The following is a 21929-nucleotide window of genomic DNA, read 5'->3' as shown; positions in this document are numbered from 1 at the left end:
TTATCTGCCAGTGTTGAACTTGGTACTGCTGTGGAAGTACTGTGGTTGTTACCTTTCAGTAGAGTGGCCAAGAAGTTTGACTTGACATTGTTTCCTTTGCAGTCATCTGTTCTGTCCTTATCTGCCAGTGTTGAACTTGGTACTGCTGTGGAAGTACTGTGGTTGTTACCTTTCAGTAGAGTGGCCAAGAAGTTTGACTTGACATTGTTTCCTTTGCAGTCATCTGTTCTGTCCTTATCTGCCAGTGTTGAACTTGGTACTGCTGTGGAAGTACTGTGGTTGTTACCTTTCTGTAGAGTGGCCAGGAAGTTTGACTTCACACTGGTTCCTTTGCTGCTAACTGATCTCTTCTTATCTGCCAATGTTGAACTTGATGCTGCTATGGAAGGACTGTGGTTTTTAGCTTTCTGAAGAGCTTCTTTCTGGTGGTTTGACTTGACATTGTTTCCTTTGCAGGCATCTTTCTTGAAAGGATCTGTTGGCATTGAAGGACTGTTAAATTTCTGTGGAAATGGTTTTGGGTGGTTAAATACCCTAGTAAGACCAGTTCTTCTATCAGTGGCATTCTGAGATGTAGAATCAAGTGTAGTTTGTGGGTATGTTGACTGCTTTTGTGTGGTACTTGAAGAGCTGTTGCTGGATGTACTGAGTGTAAGCTCAACTTCACTTGGAGTGGGGAGCCTTGCAAGGAAAGAACTTTTCTCCACTTGGTTGTCCGTAATGGACTTCTGTACATGTACAGGTCTTGGAATTTTTGACCCACCAGAGAGATGATGTCCAGTACCAGCAGCTTTTAACAGAGCACTTTCCCTTGGGACGGCTTTTGTCAAAGAACCATTTCTTCTCTCTTGGGAGGTGGCCTTAGAACTTGTGTTCTTGCTTACATGTCTTTGAATGTTTGATGTGTCTCTCACTGGATGGTATGTGCTTCTAGTTTTTAAGGGAACAGTTTCAAACTCCCTTGAAACAGCTTTTGTTGCGGAATGATTGCTTCTGTTTCGGGAAATGATCTCATCAGATATCTTGCAGGGAAAGGTCTCAACAGACGTCTTATGGGGAATGGTCTCATCATATATCTTACAGGGAATTGCGTCATCAGGTGTCTTCCGGCGAACGGTCTTATCAGATGTCTTGCGTTGAATTGTCTCTTCAGATGTCTTGCTGGGAAAGGTCTCATCAGATGTCTTGCTGGGAAAGGTCTCATCAGATGTCTTGCGGGGAATGGTCTTATTGAATGTTTTGCGGGGAATGGTCTTATTAGAAGTCTTGTGTGGAATCGTCTCTTCAGATGTCTTGTGGGGAATTGTCTCCTCAGAAGTCAAGCTGGGAAAGGTCTCATTAGATGTCTTTCGGGGAATGGTCTTATTAGATGTCTTGCAGGGAATGGTCTTATTAGAAGTCTTGTGTGGAATTGTCTCCTCAGATGCCTTGCTGGAAATGGTCGCATCAGACATCTTACGCTTCTGGTCTATTGTTTTCTTTATTTCTTTCCTTAATGCATGGGTTGACTCAACATCTGGATTGTCTACTCTTGCCATCCCCTTAGAATTGTTGTCATTGCTGTTTTCAGGTTCCTGACAAACCGGTGATTTCTTGGCTGTAGCCTTAAGTCTGTCATCTATGAAGACGCCACCATGACTCTGAATAGCTTTCAACTCGTCAGTAGATATTGTTATCGGGCTGCAAACAATAGTACCAAGTCCCTTGACCGCAATGTTCTGAGTGACGGGAAGGAACTGGAATTTTTTGACGTGGAAGGGTTTTGACAAGTCCGCCAGTAATCTTGACAATTCCATTTGACTATGGTCTATCGCGTTGGCACTGTGACTGTCACCACAAATTAACCTGTCTGCATTGTCACAGGCTTCTTGCAGCAAGTCACTGCTTTTGTCAATTGATGCCTTTGCCTTTGATAATGCAGAGATATTCTTGCTATGTCTGCTTTCTAGATCCTTAATCAGCTTTAGTTCTTGGTGGTTTAAATCTGAGATGATCTGCTGTACAAGATCATGTACTTGCTGCTTTATATCCAGCATGTTGTGCTTTATCTCTATGCCTTGCTGATTCAGTTCCTTCATCACTAGGTCTCTTTCTTGCAGCTTAGCCCTGCAACTCTGTACAAGAGTTTCCAAACCTGTGACATCTGAAGTGGAGCTTTGCCGGCATTCTAACTTCCTGCATTGGATGTCACTATTGCGATCATCACGACTGTGCCCAGTCTTTATTTCTGCTTTGTACAAATTGCCATTAAAAGTCGCCAGTGCTTTTGCTCTCTTCATCAGGTCCAGGTATATGTTGCATGGTAAACCGTCAATTCCATCTGAAGGGAGCAATACCGTTTCCTGGCAAGTGGGACAAGTTATACGTGGATCCCCACCACTAATGTAGGCATGCTGCTGCAAACAGTCTCTACAGAAGGTGTGAAAACATTTCAGACCTTTGGGGTTCCAGAACTCGCCATGACAGATGCCACAGACTGGGTCCGGAGAGGGACTGATGGGGTGGCGTGGTGTGGACGCCGGGCGACTAGAGTTGTCAGACCCGTCCATGCGGTCATCCATAGCTTCAGTCTGGTCACTGTAAAAATGCAGTGTTTCACATAACAGTTCTACATATAACATTATTTGCTGTTGTAACGTTATATAAGATCAAAAAAATCTATCAAGAATCATTTATCCAACCGTGAATGATGGAGGAATGAAATTGAATCTTTACTACTGGATTATTTCATTTGTATACTCAAACGTTTCAAGCGCCCATCCGGCAGCTTTTTTTTCAATGAGGAAAATTATGTTTATACTAACGACAAACGGGGAGGGCATGTCCTGGGCTGAGTCTGAAAGCGCACATACTTGTTGATGAACGCACAACAGCCTCCTTGCTTTACCAGATACCAACATACAAAGACAACCTTCAGAACCTTACCTTTGGCCCGTCGGCACCGGCAACGCAGTTGGTTTGGACCCCGTTGTTGAGAAGTGAACGCTGTATGGCGGTCGCAAAACAAACAAGTTGTTACCAAGTTCCATCAAGCGTCATAATCATTTTCGAATTCTACCGTTTGAATTTCAAGGTTCTGATACACTTAATTTGATTGGTTCATCAAATTACGTCACTGAAAATTATTAGAATATGGAATATTGAAACTATTGATTTTTGTTTACAGTATCAGGAAGGTTTATAAACATCAAAGACTTGCGGTACAGAAAGATGAGCTACATTTCGTTATTAATTTCTTGTGTCTCATCATATTTCAAGCAAGTTCAATGACCGAGGTTGACCTTAGTGACCTTAGTTACCCGTTTCACGCATGCCTCTGATTGGCCAATGATATTGCTCTGCCAAAATATTGATAGAAATGTCCTACATAATCTATATTCGGCATGTTGTCTTCGAGTAGGTATCAACCTAAAAAGCTGTTGTTATTGAACGATTATCGTCGTTCAAATTGATCTTTTTATTCTTTATGCAAATTTTAATGACCGAGAGTAACCCTAGCTGTTATTGGTCAGATAGCGAAAGTTATAACCAATGACATTGCAGTTACAGAAACTGATCGAAGCGTGCGCCATGACACTTACTCTGCAGCTGGGCGGGGGGTTCGATTTGGAGGAGTCTGGAAAATGTCTACTTCTGCATCCTTTTGAGAGGTAAGACCTAAGAAATCCGTGTCTTTTTCACGCTTTAGCCAGTGTAGCTCAAGGGGTCAGATCTAGCGAATACATGGTGCATTACTTGAACATGCAATTCGGGCGCCGCTTCGCCCAGTAATGCCTCTGTTGGCAAGTTCGAGTAAACGCAAGGTGGTCGGTGGAGCAGAAATCATTCAGAGCAAAGATTTTGTAGTAAAATGACTTCCATTGTTTGTGGCAATAACGAGGAAGATTAGGACAACTACACACCTACCTGCTGGTTATAACTGTTGGTGTATGTCCGGTTATTCAAAGCACGTTATAAGAAGTTTAAGGTCATTCTCCAGAGACTGACTCTGTGTAATGTAGAGTTCTACAAATTTGCAAATTGAATTAGAAAAGTAACCAGACTGTAGGTAGTTCTTCATAAAAGGAATATCTATCTTTTAACCTCCTTGGCCAACTGAGTTGATATGAGTGTTGAGTCTCTTGATTACCGGCTGATGAAACACTATTTTGCTTCTTTCACTAGGTTTTTTTTTCTGCAGGAAAACTTTGAATAATCAAATTCAATTCATGGGAAAATATTCAAGACACAGGCAACTGAAGACTTTAAAGAAGCTACCATCTGATGCTGACCCCAGCAAGCAGAGGAAAGCAATCCTCAAGGTGTTTCAGAAACACCAAGACACCTTAGCTCACACTTCTTCCTCTAACACAAGAAAGGACTCAGCCAGAAAGAAAGGGAGAGGACCAGTGAAAAATAATACAACTGTCACTACTGTAGACATAGCGGAAACTGACATGATGGATACGAGAGCTGCACAGAAGACTCGTCACAGGAGGACCAGAGGCAGGAGCAAGAGCGCTGACCACAGCCAAAGAAAGGTTGACCGTCAAGAAAAGGCAGAATTCAAGAAGAAAACAAGAGCTAAAATGGAGAGATCTGCTTTGAAGGATGTCAATCAAGGTAACAATTCTGCACTCATCACACGAAGTAGGTTAACTCAGAAGATCGGCATCTTTAACAAAGGCAAGAGGTCTGAAGCAATCCATCGTGACGGGATTCACATCTCTAAAGAAACTCATGCCAAAGCTGAAGAAGACATGAGGAAGATTTTGGACTTGTCAGATGCAGAGCTGAGTAAGCCTGTCAGGCTGCAGGATCTGGACTACAGTCCATCTGTACAGAACCTGCATCAGAACATAGCACAAAGTCCAGGTCCATCTCTGGACCCTCTCTATACTCCTATAATCAATCAAGTGAAGACATCCACCCCAGCATCTTTAGTTACATCTTCAGCAATGGAAATTGAGCCTATAACTCCAGCCATCCCTCCAAAACTACCCAGCATACTGCCAGAAAAGCCATCCTTCTCCAAGATTTCAACCAACCTACTGTCATCATTGCAGCCTGAGAAGATTTTCGTTGGTAGGAAGTACTTCAGCGAGGTCCAACTGGAACTCTGTCAACTGATGAGAAAGCAGCATAGCTTTTTGGTGCATGCAGAAAAGGAAAAGAGCAAAACACCTGCTTCAGCAAAAGTGACAGCTATTAATCATACATCCGAAGAAAGGCCAGAGGTTTCCAGTAATACTGTTGGCTCACAGCGTTTTGCTATAAATCATTATACACCTTATGAGTTGCAGGAAAAATTCTCAACTGTAAATGGTCATGAGGAAGCTCCTATGGAAGTTGATGCTATCCAGCCTGCCAATCAGAAAACCTGTTACATCAACCAAGAAGGCAAATACTACTTAGCCAACCAACATGTACAGGTTTGTACATTATTTTCTCAAATACAACTTTACTCACATTTATTAAGTATGTGCCACGGTTTGGTTTTGTGCTTTTGAAATTGTTGTTGATTGTGCTTTTCAACATGGTAATCATTTCCACTCCTTTCCTACCCAGGAGACACTGCAGGTCCCTTTAGAGCCGGCGCAGCCACCCTCAGTACCAGCCAGTCCAGTGTTCTTCCCCTCCTGGCACACCTATGCTGACCTCCATCCCGAGGCCCCCCACCCGCAGCTCTGTGCAGAGCCTGGCTATGTGGAGCAGGTTTACCGCAGTATGGACATTATAGACTACCTCGACTACCAACCGCCCAATGGTAACACCTTACTCAACTACCAACAGGGTGGTGGGGTTGTTGTGAGGCCACAGGAAGATCTGTTACACCATCGCTTTAGGTCACAGTACAGAGGTCAAGGGGGGTCTGACCCACCATCCTGGCCACCACCCCACCACCGGTTGCCATGGAAACCTGTTGAGGACACACCCAGCCCACGTCTCTATCCTAGGAAGCTGTACTAAGATGATTATAATACACGTACTTACTGTTATCTGTTAATGTCACCCCATCAAGTGATATCTTTCTGTGAGATAGAAGAGAAGGAAGAGCATGACACCATCTACCTCAGTAGAGGACTTTACACAAGGGCTACTTTGAAGTTGATATAGAATGTGGTACTTGTTTTTCTGCTCTACCTTGGTCCATGTAATACTATATAAACAAAGTTGTCAGTTCAGTCTCCTTGTTTTCAAAGTCAGTACTCAGAGTTCTTTCAGGATAAGATCTAAAGGTAGAATAATACCTAAGTACCTTTAATTTTCATCTTATTTGAAGTGTTGATGGTAATTTGATGAAACATCAGTGCGTGTAGGGAAGTTTGATGATGTGCAATACCTATCTCTGAGCAGCTGCACATAGTTTGCCTAGTATATATTTTGTCAAAAGGACTTGCCATAGACATACAGAGCTGCAAGTCAGATTTGACAGGAGTTATAGATTTTTCTTTGCTGTTTTAGAAGGTGCATATGGAGAGGATTTTAGGAAATTCTGTCTGACACATAGAACTAGTTTACCAATGATTAAATTGGCTATTTATGTTTTACTCAGCCTTTTTCAAGAACATGTGTTACCTGCTGGGCTTGGTAACATTAATGACAGATTAATTTATTGATGTAAGATTAACTTATTCAGTGAAGAAGAAAACGGTTTACAGAAGTTATACCTGGTGTTTGACCAATATATTTAAAAGCACTGGCATGTTTAGAAGCTTACACTCTGAAACTTCTTAAACTGGGATTTATTTCTTTGAGAAGAACTACAACTGCTCATCAGTCCAATTCACTGTGTGTCATGGTAGCTGAGGACCACCAAATCCCAGGTTCACATGTTCCTAATACATCCATTGCACAAACATATCAATGTGTACTTATTACAGACTACACTCTGAAAATATCATTAAATCAAGGTGTTCTGACCACTGTTCTTGACTGCAGTATTTGGAGTAAGAAAACTCTCTCTCCCCCTCTCTCTCTCTCTATATATATATATATATTTTCACACAGAGAGAGAATTGGTTTGCTTTGAAAGAAAGGGCAGCAACAAAGACAAGATGGCTCTGAAATGCAATTACAAAATTTATTGAATCTGCATCGCTGTAACACTGTAAGCTTGACATGCCCAGATATGTGGGTCAAACTACAGGCAAAGCCAATGAGACAAATCTTATTTCTTCTGTACAAATTCATCAAAAAGCGTAAGTACAAACTGATCAAAGAGAATTCACACTTTCAAACCTGTATGCATTCTTCAAAATTCATTGCCAAAAATATCTGTTGTTCTGTATTCTTTGTCATGCAAATAAAGACTATTTTCTGTCAACCTTCCTCTAGTGTATAGCTTCAACCATTAATCTGAAGCCTTGTCTTTTCAAAACGAATTTCCAGATAATTTCTACTATTAACATTTCTAATCTAAAAGTCATGTTCCAAACACTTGAAAGTCATACACACATTCCTCTACTTGATGTCATGATAGGGTAACAAGTCAATGAAGTTAGAAAATTTTGTCAGGTAAATTTTCCTTCTGTCACTTGGGAAACAACCAAAACTAGCATTCATGCTGTACAACTATCCATTCAAAACATTAACCAATGACAAAAAAAATTCCACAAATGTTATCTTAAGACACAGAAAAAATGGTGTGATAAGTCTTGCGATGTTGGTAACTTTAACTTATAATTTTACAGGTTTGATAATCCAGCTTATTTTGCATATTCAAAATTATATGAGCAACCTGACATACTAGTGAGGTATTGTGCACTATTATACAGTGACAAAAATCTAAATATAAAGCACAATTAAGCAAGCCTTGCTTACCTTGTGGCATTCCCAAACTTTGTAACAAAATAAGTATCTTCAAGTACAGAATTTTTTTCATTTCAAAGTTCACACAATCCATCAAGAAAGCAAGGTGTATTAAAGCAAGATTTGGCAACTCACACACATTATTAGATGCAACAAGCAGTGGAATCACATAGAAAATAAGACAAGCACTTCCCAAAAGCATGTAACATTCAGTTTCTACATGCAAGTTGGTCAACTACTCAACTGACAAGTGTGAAACAAAATCAGTTAATACTGTTTGCTACATTCCTTAACAGCTTAGCAAGTCACATTAATTATGATGAGCTTATATGCTTAAGCTTGGAGGGATTACAATCAATCAATTCCTGTACATGTAGAATTAGGTACTTTTAGTGGCTATGTGAGTCCATAGTTTCAACATACCAATATTAAACTCATAAACATAAATTAAAATCTTTATACACATTGTTACATATTAGTGGCTAAAATTGACAAAACAAAATAATGTATCATATACTAATAATGAGGTGGGATTTGATATTGCTAAAAGACATCGCTAATATTTGATCATTCACAGACGATCCAGCGTTTGTATGTGAAACAACACTACAACAAAAATATCACAATTTTACTAAAAATATCCTCTTGTGATGCTAAACTCTGACGGACATGACTACTTATAAACTAACAACATACACTTAAAACATTATATCTGTGCCATTAACTACATAATTTCACTGTTCCCTGATATAATCATTCTAACATTACACATACACACAAAAATACAGGAACATTTCACTTTCAAATATTAAAGAACAGGAACTGATATTACAACAAAGACTTTGTTTTCTTCAGAATAGTAATTAAGCAACAGCTATAATACATTGAACATACAACATCTGAAAGCACATACTGATTAGTGTTTACTAATTAGCCTCAGAGTCAGACAACGCTCATGTCTTCTTTATTCCATTGGCAAAAGGCCAAATAGCTTGTTAGAATCCTGCAGAATGGCTGAGACTGAGGCTACATGACTTGAGGTGTGGCCCTGTAGAGATTGCAACTAAATGCCATGATGCTGTTTGACTAGCACCCAGTGTTTGTTTTAACTTAAGAATGACAATATTTCTAAATCTATAGATAACCATAAATGTGCTATGAGTCAAGTATTCATAACAACACACATCTAAATACTTCATTTTAGAATTACTTCACAAGTTTAAAAAACTTATCACAAGACAAACATGTATATGACATGGAATGTACAAACACGTCAAGGCAGAACAGTACATCTCAACAAACAACATCTTATATAAGATATCTTCAGAAGAATTCATACACAACTTTGTACAATGGACAGGAAAACAAGTTTGTTACTAAATTAGCCTCTCCTCAGGGGGTGGTTTCAGCATCCCCCCCATCTCTACCCCCCTGGATCCTGTCATCTCTTGTCTGCTGGGGCTGTACGTGCCGCGCGTCGCTCTCTTGCTCTTCATGAGGAGGAGGAGGACCAGGAGGATGATGATGAGGAGCAAGATGGCCGCTGCAATGGAGGGGCCCAGGATCAGCCCCAGGTCGGTTCCCCGTCCTAGGGTGGTCGGCACCTCCTAGGCAACGAACGGGGGAAAATAACAAACAAAAGTTTAAGTTTATCTCTAGACACTTTTAATTACTGTAAATGCATATAACTTTTCAGTTTGCGTGGTTTTTATTTCGCAGTAGGGAGACAATTGAGTGTTCGCAGTGGTCTTAATTTCGCGTTTGAAATAATAGTAACGCTACAGTCATAGGTGGGCAAAAGGTTTTGCGGTGGTTTCAAGTTTAAAATCACTGCGAAAAATGCGAACATAAAACCACCACAAACATTTCTGCATTTACAGTGGCTAATAGTAACTGAAAACCTTGCATGGAAACTCCTGTAGATCTTTTTCACATGGAAAGTGCATGTACAGCTCAACACAATGTCCTTAGGACTGCAACTTTCAGTATAGCCTACAGGTCAATAGAGCAACAATAGCCAGCATTCCAATTCTCTTCATAGAACTTTCATCAAGTTGAAAAATAAGGCTTAGATCTGCCACATTACCAGGATCTTCCCATACTTTTAGTGATCAATTTTCTGCACTACTAAATTCCGTAAATCTCACCTCTCTACAGTACTCCCCAGCCCAGCCAGATAAACACATACAGGTGAAGTTTCCCTCGAGGTTCTCACAGTCTGATGCTGTGACGTTGAGAGGACAGCGGTACTCCTCTTCCTCAGGCTCCTCACACTCGTTACGGTCCTCATCACATGTCTCACCCTTCCAGTCTGAGATGGAAAGCATTATCAAAAATGTATGAGAAACAGGAATGCACATGCAGTGTAACTCCATATGGGTATTAAGCAAAAGTGTGCTAATGTTTGACCATAGCATGTCCAGAACACAAGATATCCAAACAGGAAGTTCCACTGCAGTACCGTAACAAGCCGCTAGGGGGCCCAAAATCTAATCATTTTCAGGTCCCATCAAGACCTACCCACATACCAAATACCAAGACAATCCATCCGAGCCTTCTCAAGTTATGCTAGTCTTTTACATACATACACACATACACACAAACGCTACCCAAATCATAACCTTCTCGGCAAAGGTAATTAGTGCATTAACTCAAGACTCACTACAATCCGAAATTGTGAGCACATGACTTACATGGAGTACATGCACATTCCACCCCCACTTCTCCCGTCCTGTCCCTACAGGTGGCTCCATTCAAACATGGGTTGGACAGACAGTCGTCCTTGTCCTCCTCACAAGTGGGTCCTATGGAAAAACAACAACATATGTCTAGATAAGGAAACTTCTGATGTTTTCTATCAAGTCTAAGCAAAGCTAACCTTCATAAAAACATGTATCAGTGCATTGATTCATTCAGGCTCCTTCAAATTTGTAATATCATTTCTAAATTTCAAGATGCCGTCATCCCAACATTTCAACTTGTCATGGGACCTACTTTGGATTGGATCTTCATGCAAGAGGAGCATGCATCTTTTTTGACATTACATGTATTTATAAAACAAATCTCCATTTCAGGAGTAAAATTCTTTGTGATGGAAATATTTGACTAAAAAAATGAACTTCAAAGCAGTATATTATGTACTCTTCAGCCCTAATGTCTCTCCAACATTGTCAATGAAAAGGTATAACGTTGGGTAACCTAAATTCGGGATTTTTCCGATAATGGTTGACTGAAATCAATCTAGCAGAACAATAAACCATCCTTTTTTCTATTATTCTGTCAGTATCATGTACTATCTTTGCACTAATCATATATATGGTAGATTTTGTCTCTAGTCGTGCTGACACCATAATATTTCAACTTCAAACTACCGTCCGCCGCACGCACAATTACGGTGCTGTCGGACAGGGGGGCACATTAATTCGGGAGAGAAGATTCGTCTTGAATATCTTACCGCTGATCACATTTTATACAGCAGCTATTCGTTCTATCCTTGGCTTGAGGAGAGTGCTATGGATATAGACGTGTCCAAGTAAAAAAAATACACGAAAAAAACGGCCGTACCGCACACATCAGGCCAGTTCGGGAACAACCCGTGTGTTGAGTCGGTAGAACTTCACTCAAAGTCGGCCCATCGTCATCATCGGGCAACGTGTAACGTTACATTATTCATGGGAAGTTAGCTGGATGCCGTAGCAATGGTAATACCAATATGTCCATGTGTTCCTTGTTGTGTTAGGAGCAAACTTTGAGGAAAATATCTTCCTCAGTCCACTATCACACGCAGCATTTAGACAAAAAGTGTTCCTCACAAACCTTTGTCGTCTGCTTGACAACAGGATTCTGGTTAACAATATGGCGGCGGGAAAATACACGTGCCGTAGGTTGTAGCAACAGAGAGGAGTTTTGATGATTGATCACACTTAGAATCCAGTTGCAGGTTAGCAAAAGAGATTGTAATAAGTTGTCTTATAAATAATTGTGTTTAGCAGGCAGGAGATGTGACATTTGTCTTATAAAACAGCGAACAACCGTGCTGGGTGATTCTCCCACGAAGCCCCCAGACTCTGTCAATAAGGGACGGAGGGTTTTTGACGTCGCCAACTTCTAATGCATGGTTATCGAAGCTTTTCAGCCAGTTCTGAATACGTTAGTCTATCTGCTTTGCATTGCTGGCGTTATAACTGATTTTGCATCTAGCACATATCCCTAAATACCCCGTTTTCGAAAAATCCCGACTTTAAGTACCCCACGAATTTAGGTTACCCAACGTTACATGTACATTTACAAGAGTGCAAATATGAAGACATTAGACGTCAGTTTGCACTCACCAGCCAGCCAGGGCTCACAGGCGCATGTGAAGCCTTGTGTGTTGACACTGCTGCAGTTCCCGTTGTTCTCACAAGGGCTGGATGCACACCAGTCCACCTCCGCAGTACAGTCGTCTCCGTCCCAACCATACGCACACTCACAGTCAAACGTCATGGGGTTGGCGTTCACGTTCTGGGAACAGTTGGCTCCATTTTGGCAGGGGAAGTCGGCGCATGGTCCTCGAATTCCACATCTCTCACCTAGCAAAGCCACAACGGCAGTGTTATAATCCTCACCTCATCATAAAAGAACTTTAACTGTTGGCACAGATTTAAGTGAGGAAAATGTAGCAGGTAGAGTCACTTCGCAATGAAGGAAACCAAAGCCAAGGCAATATTAATGAAGTACCAAATCCGCCAAAGGGAAAAAAAGCATTAACAGCTGTGAACAAAAAGACACCACTGAAGATTTAGCTGCATATATGAAGCCAAGAGATGAAGCAAAGACACCAAACCTACAAGTAATTGGTCTATGTTAACAGAACCACCTGCAAAAGAAGGAAAGAAAAGCTGACAATCTTCTGTTAATAACAGAAAATATCAAAGCAATGATAAACCTATGCACCCAGAAACAGGATAGATAGTTCTGAAGCTTTAAATGAGAAGCCATGTAAAATTAGTGAATGCTTTGAGTGCTCATAGAAAAGGAAGAAAAAAACTCTAACTAAAACTACAGACATTTCTAAGTCAAATTAAAGCTATCATAATATGTAATGATCTGAATGTGTCATGAAATGGTTAGTCTGAAAGAAAAACATCTTTCAAGAGAAAAGTTAATCCCAACTAAGATGATATGAAATGTGGAGGCAGTGTTAGTGATGGTGTTGCAATATGAATGTTCTATAGATATGACAATGAAACATAATGTTAGTACAAATTGAATAATACCTAGAATAGGCAAATGTAAGCATGATGCTTGCTAGCAATATTAGCTAAAAATGTATTTCACCAGAGAACAGAAGATGTTATTAGAATCATGGTGAACTAGCTATGGTGGATTTATACTGAAGGTTAACAACAGAAGATTAAATCCCTATATGACAGACTTGCATGCACATTTTCAAAAATACTTGTATGCAAACAGTTAGAAGGATGAGGTCATATGTAAGTAAATAAAACATGAACCTGCATCCAAGACAGAGGGCTGCAGGTATAGCTATTAAATCTTCACTGCAACTTAAGTGTTAGTGCTAGCATACTGTGTTAGAGAAAGTCTAAATAAATGTCACCAAGATATGGAGTAGCCTGCCTAGCACACCTCCCTACCTGCAAAACCTTCAGTACAAGTGCAACTCCAGCTATCCTCTAGCGCACAGATACCGCTATTCAGGCAAGGGTTAGGGACGCAAGTCGGAGTCTCACAGCGCGACCCCTTAAACCCTGCACTGCAATTGCACAGGAAAGCGCCAGGGGAGTTGACACAAGTGGCGCCGTTTTGGCACAGGTCTTCGATTGTGCATTCGTCAATGTCATTTTGACACCGCTCTCCTGTATAGTCGGGATGTATGGCATGAATTGGTGCTGATTAGCTTTGATTAGTCATTGGCATATGTCAATCAATTAATCACTACTGACATCCATGGTTGATATGGCCACTTCTGTGATACTTGGAATCCAATGGTTCCGGTTCTTTAAAATCAACTTTATATTTCCAAAACCCAAGGTACATACATTGTAAACCAAAACAACTGTAGAGTGAAATTGAATTGGCCATATCCATGAAAATGCCTGGTTATCATCTGCTAGTTACTGATTTAGGATATTTTTCTGATATGTTTTCTAAATAATAAGTTCTTCTACAAGATTATGATGTGGTTCAAGGTGCTGTGATCACCTTGGAAATGAATCACACACGTTGTTAGTTTGTAACATGCATTAACAATACATGATTTTCAGTAAATCATAGCTACATCACTATAATGCAACACAATGTGTGGTGACAGTGATGATGGTAGTACTAAGTGTAATGTCATTGTTTGTGGTAGAAAACTGAAAATAAGATGGTACAGTGTTAAAGACAGATTAATGAAAATGAGGACTAGTCTAAATGGTGACGGTATGTTTGTCTTTTTTTCTACGTGACTGTAAAATGATCTGAAAAAAATGATGTTAAATCATGAGTGTCTTGACATTGAGGATGACAATGTTGGTGTGTGGACAGTTGATGGAGTATTAACTGGAGCGTGACATTGGGTTATAACTGCAAAACATGTTCCAGCACCAAGGACAGAAGCCAACAAAACACCAGTACTGGGGACAGCAACTCTGGAAATAACCAAAGAATGCACCAAGGAAACACCCAAGACAGCAAGTTGCACAAAAAAGGCACAAACAGTGCAAAGCTACATAAACATATATACAGAACCACTGCAAAGCCTGTACGCACCAGGGAGAATACCTAACAGTATATGTAGAGGTACTACATCTACCACCTCTTAACAACCAAGGGTGTTTACAGGACAGCATTAATTCACCCAGTTCTCAACAGTCCTATAAAGAAAAACCGAAGGAAGTAAAGCCTAGAGGTTAAACGCTAATTTTTGAGCAGAGTCCACCAATGCACCAAGGAAATAGGTGTTAGATTCTAAGCACCAAACTAAAGAACCCTTTGTAGGAAGTAAGCAGTACAGGAGTTATCATTCACCAACAAGGAAAACTGTATGAAGGCTACAGTACGTAACTGAATTTTACCAAGGGAACAAGCACGATCCTGCAGCTAGAAAAGTACTCAGTCACAAAATGATGAAAGTAGACAAGAAAACAGGTGAAAAACAAATATTTTCTTGAAGGAAGACAGACCCAAACCCTCTAAGAAAAGCTACCAGAGGCTGGTAGGTGGAAGGTACATCAGTGTACTGCGTGTGATGGAGATTTCATCCAACGTTTGAACCAAGTCTGTCGTACCTTCATACCCTTCTCCACAGGTACAGACCCATTCTGAACCACTATCATCACATGTGCCATTGTTAAAGCACAGATCAGCTGTGCAATTGGGGGTTTCACAGTTCCTCCCCACGTATCCAAGGGAACAAGAGCACTCGTAGCTCCCAAAAGTGTTATTGCACAGGCTGTCATGCTGACAGGGAGAGTTTAGACACTCGTTTGTGTCATTCTCACAGCGGAGGCCTGCAATGGTGAAATGGAAGTGTTAATGAGCATTTTTCAAAGCAAAATAAACAATGGCATTATATAGATGATCATGTATGTCAAAGCATGTTCATAACTATCATGGAATCAGTGGCTGACTGGTGACAGGACACTCGGTCTGATGTGTTAGACTGACACAGAACACATGTGCATGGAATCTGTAAGAAAACAAGAATGGTGAATGCCAAATTGTATGTTGGAATAACTCATAGTTGCCAGAACCTAAAAGTGAACAAGCATGTAGACTGGTAGGAAGCTGTATAACTTGTGCAGTGATGGTGGGTGACTACAAAATATAGAAAAGGGACAGAAAAGCTGGGCTATATCATATAATACAACGTGTCTACTAGCAATTGATTGACACAAAGATGTGCATATCTGACAACAGGGCACCAAAGGAGAAAGCTCTTGTAGCAAAACAAATCAATGACATCACTCCACAACTCAGGGAACAAAGCAGAAGGGAACTTAAGGGCCAACGAATGGGGAGAAAAAGGACTCAAACTTTACAAAAAATAGCTGCAACTCCTGTATGATCTACTAGAGGGTGCTGCCAACACAACATGTTTCACAGCATCGCCTAATGATGAAGGAACTGTGCTTGTGAAATGACATTTTGAACACCATGATGTCACTCAGGGATTGAAGGAATTACACAGATAAGCAGCCGACACTGATAACCTCACCTTCAAACCCTTCAGTACAATGACACACCCAGGCGGTACCAGTGTCGTTACAAGTGGCATTGTTTGCACACAAGTCTGCAGTACACTCAGGAGCCTCACAGGTCTGCCCTGTGTACCCCAGAGGGCAAATACACTGGAAACTGCCATAGGTGTTTTTGCAGAGTGCATCATTCTCACAGGGGGCGCTCATGCACTCATCTATGTCTTCATCACACTGCAGGCCTATAGAGAGGATGGCGGGAATGGATTGCAAAAGACAGGAGGAACACTGTTTGTGACTTTGTTAGACAACAAGTATTGTCACAATATTGAGCTATATCTTAAAGAAACTAAAAGCACCTTAAAGTTTGTGATGATGTAGTAAGAAATGAGTTTCAGTTCATTTAAATTGAGCATGATAGACAGATCTGCCTGTACAATTCTACATTGAAAGCATGGACCTACAACTCAAGACTGACAAACAAGATGAACCAACAACTCAGGAGTCACAACCAAGGTGAAAGTATAACCAGTCAAAACCACGGGGCCCAAAATCAACTGTTCAATGAGACAAACAACAAAGGAAAACTCCACATTCCACTTGAAATACTGTTGTAAACCAAGTCCAACACAAATGAAAAATTACAAACAACAGAAATTGTATGAAACACATTTCCATTGAGTAGGAGAGTACAAACAAGACACTGTATTTAGCACGTACATGCTTCTAGTGGGAAAACAAGACACTTCAGTCATTTCAAAACAAGATTAAAAGTATGAATGCAAGTCTGATAAAGCAATGCTGATTCTAACGAAAGCAAAAGAACTTGAAGATGTTTGTTTTTCTAATGGGAAACATACAATGACATGCATTTCTACATGTAGCTAGGACAAATTGCCAGTCCATGAGGCTCATGCAGGGGTACATGTAACTACTACACCTCACCTTCAAACCCTTCAGTACAATCACACACCCAGTCAGTGCCAGTGTCATTACAGGTGGCATTGTTTGCACATAAGTCAGCCGAACACTGGGGCATCCCACAGGTCTGCCCTGTGTACCCCAGGGGACAGATACACTGGAAACTGCCATAGGTATTATTGCAGCGAGCACCATGCTCACAAGGAGCGCCCATGCACTCATCTACGTCTTCATTGCATCGCAGTCCTGTGAAAGGAGGGGTGGGAAATTCCAAAAATGTTTGAATATTGCAATTTGTTCAAGACATCATGACATAATGAAACAACAAGCTCAGTTTTCTATGCATCACTTTTACTCAGTTGAATGGAGAAGATGTGAAAACTAAGATAGTTGATAGCCATACATGCAATTTCTATCAGCAGCTGAAACACCACAGAGAACGCAACAACATCCAACAAACACCGAATAGAAGCCAAGCATTATTCACAATGACAAAAGGGTTCAGGTAAAGGGCAATGAAAGAAATAAACACAGGAATAACGGATAGGTAGCACCTGGCCTGCAAAAGTGAAGGAAAAAGAGACAATCGGCTGTTCCAAGATCTGTTACTAATGACTGCAAAGACCAAAAGCAACGCTTAAAAGCTGCTATGCAAAACCAGGAAGGAAAACACCTATATGGCCATGCCAACAGACAAAACTAATTGCTTTGAGCCAACAAATAACTTGGGGAGTGAAGGAAAGAAATGAACTACCATACGACGGTATATCACCAAAGCAGCCATGCCAATCTAAACAGTGCAGAAGGTTCTGAAGAACAGCCAGCCGGCTAAATGTATGCCTGGAGGCGTACCTCACCTTCCAACCCATCCTCACAGTAACAGACCCAGTCTGGGCCTGTATCATTGCAGGTAGCGTTATTAGCGCACAGATCAGGAGTGCACCTCGGGTCAGAGCAGTTCTGACCGGCATAGCCAAGCGGACAGAGACACTCGTAGCCGCCGAACGTGTTATTACAGGGGGCGCTGCGCTCACAGGGAGAGGTTTGACACTCGTCAAAATCCTCATCACAGCGTAGGCCTGGGACAGGACAGATACATGTACATGTATTGTCAGTATCAACACATCAGAACCTCATCAGGCATCCACATTCTAGCTGAAGGGAGAATCATTATCTAGCACAAAGGCATCTTGTTCTCAGCACTATGTATACAGGTATGTGCATGTGATATGGACAGTAAGGATATACAGGACACATGCACTGATGTCCAGGTAAAGTGTGCAGTACCTGTACATCAGTACATATCTACTTGACTGTGTTCCTATACTGAAAGAAATTACTGCATGCATCAACTGAAGGGGAAGCTGAAATACAAAATCTACAAACAAAACGCAAGAAGATACATGTATAAAGTTCCCTACACATGCTAATCCTACACCAACACTTCCCAAACAGCATGCTCCTAGTACTGAGGCTACATTAACAGACCACATGCACCAGCATGCACTGAGCACCATGCAGGGCCCAACACCACAGGGTTATCTCCAAGCTATCACCACAGAACACTGGGTATGAGGATTGCTGGGACTTGATTGTTTGCTTGATTGTGCTAGTTCTTATTCTTCACCCTTTCCAGCAAAGTATAGACAGAACTACAGGGAACATCTTCTAATCTTAAGGGATAAACGTTTGGTTGGACATCTGTTTTGAAGTATCTTTTCAGGGTGGCAGAATCATGTACCTCCATGGAATTATGTTATTAGACGTTACAGATGTTATCTGACTGTCCTCCCCCTGAATGTAAAATGGAGTATTCCAAAGGCCACAGCAATCCTCATTGCCCGGAGGTTAACCACCGTCAAGGTCAAAGTCGTCATTTTCCTTCCCATCATACCTTGGTAGCCCTCGGCACAAAGGCATGACCAATGAGTGGAGTTTGTCATACAGGTCGAACCATACAGACACACGTCACCGCTACAAACAGGCACGTCACAGTCGTGCCCAGAGTAGCCCAGGGTACAGTTACATGTGTAAGTTCCAACTGAGTTGTTACACGTGGCCCCATTTTGACATGGGAAGGTCGTGTTGCATTCGTCTATGTCAAGTTCACATCGGTCGCCTACAAGAGGACGAAAGGGTAGATGTGATGTCATCACTGATCAAAGAATCCACCAGTTAATTCTGTTACCTTGAAATACATTGTATCCTAGAATACAACACAAGAAAGAAGACATGTTGGCTATACATGTAACTTCACAGCAGAACACCCATGCATGCCATGCACTGCCTTGCATCCGCTTCATGCATCTACATGTACTAAAAATGACAGTCAACATAACAAACTAAGATTGATAGCAGTACATCCAGATCTATGACTGAAAAAAAGTATCATGCATGTTTGAGGAATGTTCTTATTAAAAAAAAGTATGTAAACAGTGGAGCAAGTTTCAAGAATCAAACGTCCACATAAACACTACATGTAAGCATCATGCGCACTGTGAATGTAATATTTGCTTAGTAATAGCAGCATCAGAAATAGTTTGGACAACATTCCTGCAAGTCAAACTTTTCCAGCATGCAAAAGAAACAATTAGGGATTGTTGGAAGTGGTAAACCAGGATTTTAACAAAACTAGGTCAGAAAATATATCTAGAATCTTATAAAATACTTAAAAGCCTTAAATTTTGAATGTGAAAAGTTCAAACTCTGATCACAAAAAGTGATTTGTTAACGTTGAAATAAAACATGGAGGACAGGGGCTGTGCAGTCACCACAAATGTTTTCACTGACACCTCTTACACAACACATCGAACAAACACATCAGTAAAACTTGTCACAACGACAACTGATTCCAAACCAAAGAACAAAAGGTTTAAAAACTGAAGGGTGAGAAACTGGAACTTTTGACCAACTTTTCGCAAGGCCTGTGGCCTCGGTTTGGTTTTACCTGGGAACCCGTCGGCACACACACAGACCCTGCCCTGCTGAGTCATTCTACAGCTACCATTGTTCATACAATGGCCCTCCTCACAACTACGGAATTCGCAATGGGTGCCTGTCGATGTAGTGTGCAGGACAAGTGAAGATCAACATGGACATTAACATGTAATTTTAGACAAGGTAGTCATTATGTATAATATTCACTGTCACACAACAGTTCACCTGCACTGCCCTTTGTGCTGAAATGCTTTCAGTGGGGTCAGTGGAACCTAAATGTAAACGTTTTACAAGCCGCTAAAAATTTCCCTTCATATGGAACTAGATCGCTGTAAAAAGTACATTAAACTGGCCATAAATAAATCATATCATTTTTCAAACCATATTTCAAATATGTTTTGAAAGAGGGCATATTCATGTAAGGCCAATTTGAGTACAGGAATTTCTTTTATTTGGCACAGACAGAGACTGCTGGACATAAAAGAAAAAGGAGTGTCACCTTCATATCCCTCGGCACAGTTGCACTTGACAGACCCGGGCAGGTTCTCACAGGAGCCATTGTTCTCACAGGTTATCGTCAAACACTCGTCAATGTCAACATTGCATTCTGTTCCATTCCACCCTGTAAAAATAGTTGGAACAGAGTGAGTACACACAACAGCATGGAAAGCTAAGAAACTTCATGAATAATACAAAATAACCAAATAACTTAACCCATTCAGAAGTTTTTTGAATCAAGGATATTACAAAATTATGGATAGCATACAGTTCAACCAGTCTGAAAATCTTTCCTAGGCAATGCAACGATGAACATATTCAGCATTAGATAAGTTTAAACAACACATAATCATTTTAAAAGACACACATACCGTCTGTGCACTGGCATGTGTAACCATTGACAAGATCGGTGCACTGTGCCCCATTCTCACATGGGTCAGAAGCACACTCGTCAATGTTGGTGCTGCAGTTCTTGTCGGTGTATCCTGGCACACAGGCGCACTCGTAGTCAAATATCTGCCTGTTGTTGGAACAGGTGGCCCCGAACCTGCAGGGCTGGCCGGCGCAGTAGTCAATCTCCTGGTCACACAGCTTTCCCTCGTAGCCAGGGGGACATATGCACTCAAACGCCGCCTGGGGGAAGGTTACATGTTAACAGTTTCAGTCTTTGTGATACAGTCAAACTTGTATCCAACCACTCAAGGGACCAAGGAAATATGGTTGTTGACTGGAGTTGGTTGTTGGATAAAACTGGGAAAAAATGTATATGTCTTATTGTTGCCGTGCTACATTTGTTTTGTCAATTTCCATCGTACAAACAACACCAACAACAGACCGATGTTACATCCTGCACATGTTCTACGTAAAATGTGGCTTTGTAAAATGCAATATCACACGAAACAGGCCTAACTTATGGCACATTAAACTTATCAAGCATGGCATATTACACTGTGATGAACAGGACTAATTTCTTAAGCATACATTGTATCAACACTTCAAGTCTTTGGTCAATAAAAGAAAAATTAAAGAAACACCATTATTACATCTGATTCATTAAAAATAATATACAACTATACAACAATACAATTTCTTGCTTCAACCATTCTTAGTATCCACAAGAGCATACAACTCTTTAACACTTAGTTTTAAAATCTCATACCTTGTTAGTCGCAGTAATGTTGAGATCATTACATGTAGCTCCATTTTGACACGGCCCAGCATCGCACCTCTCAAAGATCTGTAAGTGTCGCAACAAAGCTCTTTTGTCATGCAACAGCCAGGCTTCATCATTTGTCACATAAGATGAGTTGCCAAATCAGTCTTGCACATTCAATGGCATCAGTTTTCATTAGCTTATGCCAGCTCTACACAGCCACAGTTCAATAACATCACAAGTTTGTCAATCAGTGTTGTACATTCAATGCATCAGTTTTTATCTGCCTTTGTTACTGCAACACAACCACCCTTAATACAACAGATTAAAACACCTTCAATGCAAAAAGTGCATGTTCCTTTTTCCTGGTGTTCACAACTACATCTCCTTTCAGCAATTCTGTTAGCTAGCATTTGAGCAAGAAGCTGACAAAATTATGAAAGGCA

At 40.9% G+C, this 21929-nt stretch overlaps 2 protein-coding genes across 15 annotated transcripts in view; one reads left to right on the top strand and one right to left on the bottom strand.

The window, feature by feature from the left end:
- The first annotated feature begins 3330 nt into the window (after positions 1-3330).
- Positions 3331-6847, top strand: LOC136441167 (uncharacterized). Its single transcript, XM_066437289.1, has 3 exons — positions 3331-3650; positions 4165-5411; positions 5548-6847. The coding sequence occupies exons 2-3, from the start codon at positions 4209-4211 to the stop codon at positions 5947-5949; spliced, it is 1605 nt and encodes a 534-aa protein (XP_066293386.1). The 5' UTR covers positions 3331-3650; positions 4165-4208; the 3' UTR covers positions 5950-6847.
- A 202-nt stretch (positions 6848-7049) lies between these two features.
- LOC136441165 (protein crumbs-like) overlaps positions 7050-21929 on the bottom strand; it is a 59773-nt gene continuing 44893 nt past the window's right edge. For 2 of the 14 annotated variants that reach the window (XM_066437265.1, XM_066437266.1), the window contains 13 exons: positions 21490-21567; positions 20702-20963; positions 20332-20454; positions 18790-19014; positions 17753-17974; positions 16920-17141; positions 15995-16216; positions 15066-15287; positions 13428-13649; positions 12123-12362; positions 10485-10595; positions 9939-10102; positions 7050-9398 (listed from right to left, as the gene is read on the bottom strand). In XM_066437265.1, the coding sequence (XP_066293362.1) occupies positions 9168-9398; positions 9939-10102; positions 10485-10595; positions 12123-12362; positions 13428-13649; positions 15066-15287; positions 15995-16216; positions 16920-17141; positions 17753-17974; positions 18790-19014; positions 20332-20454; positions 20702-20963; positions 21490-21567 (2544 nt within the window). In that variant the 3' untranslated portion in view covers positions 7050-9167. Of the gene's footprint in view, positions 9399-9938; positions 10103-10484; positions 10596-12122; positions 12363-13427; positions 13650-15065; positions 15288-15994; positions 16217-16919; positions 17142-17752; positions 17975-18789; positions 19015-19842; positions 19951-20331; positions 20455-20701; positions 20964-21489; positions 21568-21929 lie in introns of all 14 variants that reach the window. The other 12 variants (XM_066437272.1, XM_066437269.1, XM_066437267.1 and 9 more) reach the window with 12 other exon arrangements.

This window comes from Branchiostoma lanceolatum, chromosome 9, assembly GCF_035083965.1.
Source record: "Branchiostoma lanceolatum isolate klBraLanc5 chromosome 9, klBraLanc5.hap2, whole genome shotgun sequence".
NCBI lineage: Eukaryota > Metazoa > Chordata > Leptocardii > Amphioxiformes > Branchiostomatidae > Branchiostoma > Branchiostoma lanceolatum.
The sequence above is the reverse complement of the archived record's forward strand: the minus strand, read 5'-3'. Positions and strand labels throughout refer to the sequence as shown.